The 9544-nt window shown below is 40.0% G+C and overlaps 1 protein-coding gene and 1 long non-coding RNA gene across 2 annotated transcripts; both read left to right on the top strand.

Moving 5' to 3' along the window:
- Positions 1 to 1497: 1497 nt before the first annotated feature.
- Positions 1498 to 8813, top strand: LOC109537684 (cytosolic non-specific dipeptidase; the record flags this gene model as incomplete). The annotated part of the gene is given in 7 exon segments (XM_048667085.1): positions 1498 to 1715; positions 2391 to 2632; positions 2689 to 2936; positions 2989 to 3161; positions 3212 to 3275; positions 8339 to 8526; positions 8589 to 8813. Coding segments are annotated over 7 exon segments (1178 nt in total), but the record flags the coding sequence as incomplete, so codon positions are not given.
- On the top strand, positions 3282 to 4461 carry LOC125504705. Its single transcript, XR_007281665.1, has 2 exons — positions 3282 to 3842; positions 3898 to 4461. It is a non-coding gene; the product is annotated as an uncharacterized LOC125504705 (long non-coding RNA).
- Positions 8814 to 9544: the final 731 nt, after the last annotated feature.

The following is a 9544-nucleotide window of genomic DNA, read 5'->3' as shown; positions in this document are numbered from 1 at the left end:
ATAGAACGCATCAGGACCAACTGGATGCAGGACGCACAAGATASGAGARGGTGGAAKAAACTAGAGGAGGCTTATGTTCAGCAGTAGACAAATCTAAGCTGATGATGAASAAGAAGAAGTRAACGGGTCCTTCGGTGGCGATGAGTTAACAAAGGAACTCTTAACTTAAAGGCCTTCTGGACCTCAATCCTGATTGTAAAAGTCTTCTACGGATAGTAGCACTGGATCACACGGTTATACGTTCTCTGGAATTGAGATCTTAGTGCCGATAGGGTGACTGAGCGCTCTCTACGGGCTGATTGGGAAATATAGCGATCTTTTCGATAAACGACCACTTCGAGCTCTGTTGATCACTTGACTAGTCTCTTCATAGCATCTAATTGTATTGCTAACTGTGCTTCTAAGAAAGTTCAGCCTTCTGGAAATATTGTGCCTAGATAAACCTTCTTGCCATAGAGCAATAATTCTAGTGCTATCAAACGCTGAAAACGCGTTTCTAGGCATGCTACACGATATAGCATCAATCAATATAAATCAATATAAATGTGAAATTTTTGCTGCATCACAATTTTAAAGGGGCAAACAATTTTTTTTTTGGAAATTCCATCAGTTTCTTTACTTGTAAACAAGTATGTTTTGTTTACCAATAAAACAATTTTGAATAAATTAAACGTATGCAGTAAATACAAGAGGGGTGTAAGACTTTTGAAACTGAGTGTATGTTGCTTTATTCAGTGTCGATATTTTTAGTGCGAGATTATCTAAACATTTTCTTACTCGCCTGGGGTACTCGAAGTTTTGTAACTGGCATCTCATGAGAACAATAAAACCTACCACGCTGGCTAGACGGGTTGGTGCGTGTTAACTCAGCATTCTGAGACAGACACTGTTTGAAGCCACCCATTTTGGGCCAGACGCTGCTTATTTGTTAGTTTTGGTCCGCCCCGATTATTTAATTTCCACCGTACCACCGAGGAGACACACCATGGGAGGCGTCCCCCTATCCGCCACCTGGGGAGGCGCCCGATGGGGGACTAACAACCCCAGCATGTCTCAGTTGTTCCTATTATTTTGGTTTTATTTCTTTCTTCCTCTTTATTTTGTTATTTACTTTCTTTCCGTTTCTATTATCTCATATTTTCGTTCTTCTCTATGATAGCTTTAGCCGTTTCCTCATGGTAATTTCCAAGATCTTTTCTTATCATTTTCATTGGTTCTCTTCTTGTTTGTCTATACTCATCAGTTGCATATTTGCTCTCTTTATACATTAATCGTCGTGCTTCTATATTTTCTTTGGCGTCTTTGGTTATTTTGCTGGGGTTTGTATGTGTTTTCTCTGGTACCATCGTTGATGTTTTCGTACGGACGCTCTTATGCTCCTTTTCTGAACATTTATGCGGTTTCGGTCTTTTCAAAGTAAGAACAATTAGCGTTTTATTCGTTTTACATTTAATTTGCCAAAACACAAGTCTAATAATCAATCTTTAATTCAATAAGGCACTCTTGGAACCGATCCCAAAAAGAAGACTGTGTTAGTATATGGACATCTAGATGTTCAGCCAGCACTTAAGGATGATGGATGGGACACTGAACCTTTTGTTTTGACTGAAAAAGATGGAAAACTTTTTGGAAGAGGAGCTTCAGATGATAAAGGTCCCGTGGTAGGATGGATCCACGCATTGGAGGCTTATGCAGCGATCGGTGCGGATATTCCAGTAAGTGTTTAGTATAGCCTTGAACAGGGTCCATTTTAGTGTTGTATTTAGAATGAATATGAAACGGTACCAAGTATTGGTCAGATAGCGGCAGCGAGAGTAATTAAACTATTTTTTTAATACAAAAAGTTTGGGATATCTTCTCCTTCTCCTTTGGTGCCTCATTATCTGCGAACGTTGGCGATTAACATTGATATTGTTATTCGATCAGCCGCTTGTCTAAATAGTTGTTATCCCAAACCACTGGCGTGGTTTTGCAGGCACGAGTTCCTTCTTCTTCCTTTGCTCTTGTAGAACAAGTCGTAGAAGTCGATATTTATTGTTCTTCATAATATGTCCAAAGTGCTCTATTCTTCTTATCTTCATTGTGAATGCTACCTTTTTCGCCGTTCCCATTCTTCTAACTACTTCTTCGTTAATTATATGCTCTATCCATGAGGTGCGCTGAATTCTCTGGTATGTCCCTATTTCGAGCGCTTTGAGCTTTTTCATCAACGTTTCAATGGGCTACGCCTGAAAGCCGTACAAAAGAACCGCAAGAATATCTGATCATTCTTCAATAACTTCACCGGCGCTTACACAACAGCTGAAAAATGTGCAGAGCACTCCGCAATATGGTGGATCCTGCCTTGGCCCTAATCTAATTCTATAACAGATTAAATTTTTCTCTCTCAGGTAAATTTGAAATTCGTCTTCGAAGGCATGGAAGAGTCTGGAAGCGTGGGTCTGGACCCAGTGTTGTATGGGGAAGCCGAAAAGTTTTTAAAAGGCACAGATTTCGTGTGCATTTCTGACAACTATTGGCTAGGAACTGAGCAGCCGTGTATTACATATGGACTTAGAGGTCTGTGCTATTTTCACATTGAAGTCGAATGCGCAAAGAAGGACTTGCATAGTGGTGTTTTTGGGGGAACTGTGTAAGTGGTCTTCCTTCAGACACTTTAGGCAAATTTATTGTTGAACCCTTTAACAGGCACGAAGCTATGAATGATCTAGTGCACGTATTAAGTACTCTGATGAACAAAGACGGGGAAATTCAAGTAACGGGAATAAATAACGAAGTTGCAGCTCTCACAGATGAAGAAGCCAAATTGTACGAAAAGATCCACTTCAAGGTCAGCGAATATAAAGAAGATATTGGATCGAAGCAATTATTGCACAACGAAGTGAAAGAGAAAATCTTGATGCACCGATGGAGATATCCGTCCCTTTCAATTCACGGTAACATTTGGTTGAATTGGGTTGCTTAAGGTTTTTTTACGAACTGTTTCAGGGATTGAAGGCGCGTTTAGTGAACCGGGTCAGAAAACCGTAATTCCTAAAAAGGTCGTCGGCAAATTTTCGATTAGAATTGTTCCCAACCAAGAGCCTGCTAAAATTGAGGCATACGTTGTTGAATATGTAAAAGAGCAATGGAAGCAATATGGAAGTCCAAATGAGATGAAAGTACGAATAACATGAACAAGGCTGGCGAGACATAATTTTGCATTTTTTAGGTTTATTTAGCACACTCCGGATCTCCCTGGACAGAAGACCCGTTCCATCCACACTATAGTGCAGGCAAGTTTTTATAAGTATTTCGACTTTAATATCTGTCAAGTGCTTTAATTTTTGATTGGCATTTTGGGTTTGCATTTTACGACTTTTTAAGCGAAAGTCAGGTTATTGGTGCATTGTCACAAAATCACTCTGACTGGCTTTCAGTAATTTATTTCGAATTCACAATTTTTTAATTTTTAAATCGTTTCGATGTTACTCTACCACTCCCAAATACCAAGAAAAGAAAGTTGCAATATGAGAACCGTGGGGGGGTGCAATGTTGGTGTAGCGACGGCTCACGGGCGCTCAATACGGGATGGTCTGGGGCGGGTGTGTACCAACAAGACACTAAGCGGAGCGTCGTTTTGACTAGGAAGCTGGAAGACCATGTTTCAAACGGAATTATAAGTAATCCTGGAGGTTGCCACACATATGGAAGTTACAGAAGGACTGCTGCCCTCGAGGCAGTCTCAAGAGTTAAGATGTGCAGTAGTAGTAGAACAGGAACAATTAAACCTGGGGTGGATTCACCAGTGGGCATTGGCAAGGCTCGGACCTTCTGAGAGCCCAATAACTGCCGCACCTCACGTAGGGTTAAGCAACCGACAGGTAGCAAGTGCTCTAAATGACTGAGCTCTTACAGGGCACCAAAGAGATGTGGAGAGAGGCGGAAGTGTGTAGAGAAGCTAAGGAGTTGATAGAAACCCCAAGTGGCGCCAAGGCAACAATCCAAATGGTTGATGTCAAGGAGTCGTTGGGGCCTGAGAACTCTGGTTGGGGTCATAACAAGCTACTGTGGTTTGAACAGACACATACACCTACTAGGAATTGGTGATAGCCCCGTGTGTCCACAATGCAGAATACTGGAGGAAACATCATACCACCTAGTCGGAGTCTGCCATCACTGGTCGTCTACTAGGAGGGGCCTCCACACTCTTCCGCATCGAATTGTCTTCCTTGGAGTGGAGGTGGATCTTTGCCTTTGTCAGGGAGACGGGACGGCTGGGTAAGGTGGGGATAGATGGAGGGGAAATGGCGAAAAGGTGCCTTTAAAACCAACCCGCCGAACCCATCGGGTCCCCCCACAATACCACCACTGCTACTTCTCCACCACCCCCAGTTAGTCTAAAACAATTGTCAAAACTCTTTGTCCTAGTAAGATATGAACCATTCTAACGTTTTAAATTAAACAAGCAGTCGCACTGTTTATTTGTGCAGCCGATAAACACAAAATAAAGTCCATTTGGACCCTACAGTTCAGCTAGATGGTGTAAGACAATTGGAAAATGCCAAGGAACTTATAAGGAAAGCTATACCATCAGATTGCTGACTACCTCCAATTGTAAAGAAATAAAAGCTGCTGGGACAGATAGAATAACGACAGAGGTGGTAACAGCTGCAACTCTATGGGAACTTGACACTCTTCTGCTAGCCTATAAGACACTTCTACAAAAGGGGAGTTTTCCACATCAAGAAAAGACAGCGCAAATGGTTTTTATTCAGAAATATTACTTCACTAAATTCAGGCCAATCTGTCTACTTGTCGTATTTGGGAAACTTTTTGAAACCGTCATTGCAAACAGGCCATATTGCGAAATCGATGGGAAACTGTATACCCACCAATAGGGATTCAGGAAAAGCCGGTCCACCCCTGATACAATGCAAGAGGTGCGGGAAATCGTAAATAACATCAAATCAGGAGGCTCCAAATAACCGAGAACTCTGCGTAATGGACACGTTAGATATTCGAAATGCTTTCAACTCAGCACCCTGGGAAGGAATCATGCTCTCGCTGAAAGACATCATTATATCTCCGCCGAATAATATCAAACGGACGGTCTCTAGGAAAGATCTGTACATATTGGCGTGCCACAGGGACCGATCCTGTGGAATCATTTCTATAATCCTGTGCTGACAACAGAATTCCCTACGGGAACAACCGTCATTGAATTCGCTGAAGACACAACCGTTACACTGCAAAGCAAAAACACAGCTGGAGCGAGTCAGTATTACTAACTGCGTTTTGGCTAAGCTGTCGGAGGAGATCCGCAGAAGGGCTTCAAACTTGCAGCAGGGAAGACAGAAGGAAAGTAAAGCGATAGAAACAGAATCGCGGTTGAAATATCTCGGAGTAGTGTTCGATCACAACTGTGAAATGAAGGTGGCATCAAAGCTTAAGAGTCTCTAATGGCATTAAGCAGAATTATATCGAACATAGGAAGACCAAAATCATCCAACAATGGCACTTTATCAAACGTGGCACATTCGATTGTCATGTACACTGGGCACATAGCATACATACTAACCCAAACCATAAAGTGGGAAAAATACATATAACTGGTGGCAGGGGTACAACGTAGGGTAGCGCTTAGGATATGTTGCAGTTTTCGAAGTGTATCTACAGAACGTGCATTGGTACTGGCCGGAATTTCACCCATTAACCTCCAAATTAAAAAGAGAAGCCTCTAGTCGCTAAAGGAATAGGAAGTAGCACCGACTGGAAGATACCGAATGGCAGCGAACATGGGCAACAAAAACTGAAAAAGAGCATGCACACGGCTATTGATAGCAGATCTTACAAAATGGGTAGGACTTAAGGACCGAGAGATAAGTTTCTACCTCTGTCAATTGCTGAGTGGACGACAGCGACTTATGCCGAAGATGCCAGGTGGTTGAAGACGCAAACCACGTGTTCTTTCACTGCGAAAACTGGAGACTGTTAATAGACGCAGCACACAAGGCACTGGGCGTCACATTAACTAGCCATAATTGTGAGGAGGCCATACTTATTAGCCAGGATACCTGGAATATTGTGGATACCTTTGTGCGAAATATAAGGAACGGAAAAAAGAGGAAACAAATATGGGTTGAGTAGAATAACAGTTCTCTTTTCCCGAAGTAATTCTGGCGCCGTTCCAGGAAAATGAGAAGCCATGAGAAGAGGTTTTAGTAGGGGCGGCTCAGACACTACCTTGGTGTGCATAATGCATTGTCTTTTCTTTAAAACAAGAAAAAACATCTTCAATAAACTGTATAAAAAATAATTGGACTGAAAGCTGTGCTTGCTAGCTGTGCCTGAAATTCACATATTTCCATTTCGAAAATAATTTCTACTCACAAATATATTGCATCAAATATATAGTAGCAGTCGGGATACCCATCTTCGCCACAATTGCAAACCTTGTCTGGGAAAATATCGAAAGAAGCAAAATTTCAATATACAGTCGATAATTGAATAATTTCCACAAGGCCGTAAAATTTACCCTCGAAGAAGATAAGAACAAATCTATAAGTTTTCTAGGCTTGACAATTAATTATTGCAACCTTGGAGAAACAAAAAAAAAATACTTAAAAAAAATGTAAAAAGTGTCATAAGGGCACTAACAGATAGAGCTATCAAGTTGTCACATTCTGATTAAAGAACAGAACATTTAGAAAAAATTAGAAAGGTATTGTAGTGAACAACTATTCACGAGTGGCTAAAATTATAACTACAAGTTATGTAGTAATTTGACACTTGTTTGTTGATCTGACTTGATCCTCGGCAGAAACCATCCGGAAAAAATATACGGTTTTGAATAAAATATTTTGAAAATGTTGTCAGACATTGACGAAATCAGTTGTATGACTGCGTACAGTCAGTGACACAGTCAAGCTGTTAGCGTGCGTGGCGAAAGTCATTACTTTCCACACGGGATTAATTCAATTTGTAATCAGTAAAAGTGACCATCGAATACAGTGACGAAAGTACGTACTTTTCAACAGAGGATCAAGAAAAATATATTAGAGAGCTTTTTGGGGATATCAGATCTGAATCTGATATTGATGCCGCTTCAGGTCCACTAATTACCAAAGGGGAAGTAGAACAAGCAATAGAACTTGCAAAAATAGAAATGCGCCTGGACCGGATCAAAACGGCTTCGGAACTAGAGAGCCATTATTTTGTCTTAATGTGCTCATCGAAAGATGTCGCGACGTCAGCGATAGTGTGTTCCTTTCTTCCATTGACTCTGAAAAGGCGGTTGATACGCAATGATAAAATGGTAGTAAATGGCAAAGATATTAGACTTATTGCCAATTTGTACTAGCACCAGAAAGCTGAAATACGATTGGAACATCAATTATCGGAGGAAGTCAATATCAAAAGCGGAGTGCGAGAGGGCTGCATTCTGTGTCGCATGCGTCTCAACCTCTAGACGGAAGACATATTCGTTGAAGCTCTTCAAGGAATCAATATAAATGGAGTTATTGTTAATAATATAAGATAGGCCGATGATACACTAATTGGAACGAAAAAGATCTACAAAATCTAATGAATAAGGTCTCCGACACATGTACTGAACTTGGCTTAAAACTCAATGTATGTCAACAAAACAAAATATACGGTCATCAGTAAAGCACGTGATATTAAAGGTAAAATTATCGTGATCGATGGCACGCATCTGACAAGGGTGCATCAATGATCATCAGGAACGGAGCATGAAGATCAAAACCGGAATAGATATAGCCAGAGCTGCCTTTATGAAAAGCTGGCTTTAAAATTCAGAATGAAACTGGTACGCTGCTATGTGTTCCCAATTCTCTTGTATGGCATAGAAGTATGAACACTGCCTAACTACTGGACGAAGTAAGCCTCAAGGAGAATAGCTTAAATATCTCGAATCATGCGAAATGTGGGTGTACCGACGATTACTAAGAAAGATAACATCGTGGCTAAAGAATTTAAGGCAGTGGTATGGGAAGTCTACAGTTCCGCTATTCCCAGCCGCTGTCAGCAGAACAATGATCGCCAACATGATCACCAACGATCGTTAAGCGGTCGTGGTATCAGAAGAAGAAGAGAGCGTGATGTTCGTAAAGCTGCAATTTTGAGAAACTTTAGGAAAATCGAGTTCCAATATCCTAAAATTATTTTATTTCCCCCAAGAGCCATGTCTTCAATTTCCATAAAGTGCGCAACTTTTCATCAATTTTTGAAAAAAAAAGTAGGGCAATTTGGACATCTAAAATATCTCTTCAAAACTTAGTCGTCTCAAACATGAAGCCCTCTATTTATAATGTATGACTTATTATTCTAAATACAGGTATCAAAGCAACAAAACACGTATATGGTGTAGAGCCGGATTTAACGAGAGAAGGGGGATCAATACCTGTAACTTTGAGTTTGCAAAAAGCTACTGGTAAAAATGTCCTATTACTTCCGGTAGGATGTGGAAACGATGGAGCCCATTCGCAGAACGAGAAAATTGACATTCGCAATTACATTGAGGGGGTTGGTATTCTGAGTAACCATTACTTCAAATAAGATGTGTTGATTATGTCTTTTTTTTTCAGACCAAACTGCTAGGGGCGTACCTCTATGAAGTGTCTCAGCTGTGAACATTCCTAGCACTATACCTGGACCTGGCAAATTATCTCTAATCGTAAAATTACCTTATTTACTGACAAATATTGCAAACTCATTGAACAATCAGAAACATAACAAACAATATATAACTAGACCTCTGAAAAAGAATGAAAATTTGTTAAATATTTAGAAAAATATATCATTCTTAATAACGAGTGGAGTTTAACTGCTTGTATTTCAAATATTTATGATCAAATATTTTTAGAACAGGGAAATTGAGAAAATGAGATTGACGTTAGTTTCGTGTCGCTGAAGCCCCCAACCTGCCCGGACTAATATAATAATTTCAGCTTACTTGCATTTTAGAGCTTAAACATTTTTTGCAGAAAAGAGAATTGTAGTCATTCAGAGTTAAATTATGTTAATCTTAGTGTTAGGGTTAAATTTAAGGAAGAATACGATTGATGCAAAATTCAATAATTTTAATGAACGCCCTGCACCGTCCACAGCCAAATAAATAATAAATAAACCCTTTGCAACGCCACCAGTTGTTTTCCCAACAGAATATCCCCCAGGGATAACTGCATTTTTTGCTTCTACAATGAATTTTTAGATACCATGTTTTTAAGCAAAATTTTACTAAAATGGCGATAATCTGCCAACGTCGCAAGTGATAAAAAACAATTTACCGTGCATATGCAGCGTTTCAAGCTGCATTCCATGAGCTAATGAAAAATGGGTAGTTCTATTTAAAAAAATACACTCTCAATTTGCCTCGCTTTTCTGAGACACTCCTCTATATCATATAATATATTTTTAAAATGTGCGTCAATAACTTTTATATGAAACTATTTTTCAAAAGTTCAACACCATCGTAATTAATGGACTCTATCGCACAAGAAAACGACCATGTATGTAGAATGTCTCCCAAACGAACCATCTC

Source organism: Dendroctonus ponderosae, unplaced genomic scaffold, assembly GCF_020466585.1.
Source record: "Dendroctonus ponderosae isolate FM_Combo_2020 unplaced genomic scaffold, Dpon_F_20191213v2 Dpon_F_20191213_538, whole genome shotgun sequence".
NCBI classification, from domain to species: Eukaryota; Metazoa; Arthropoda; class Insecta; order Coleoptera; family Curculionidae; genus Dendroctonus; species Dendroctonus ponderosae.
This window is presented reverse-complemented; position numbering and strand designations above follow the sequence as displayed.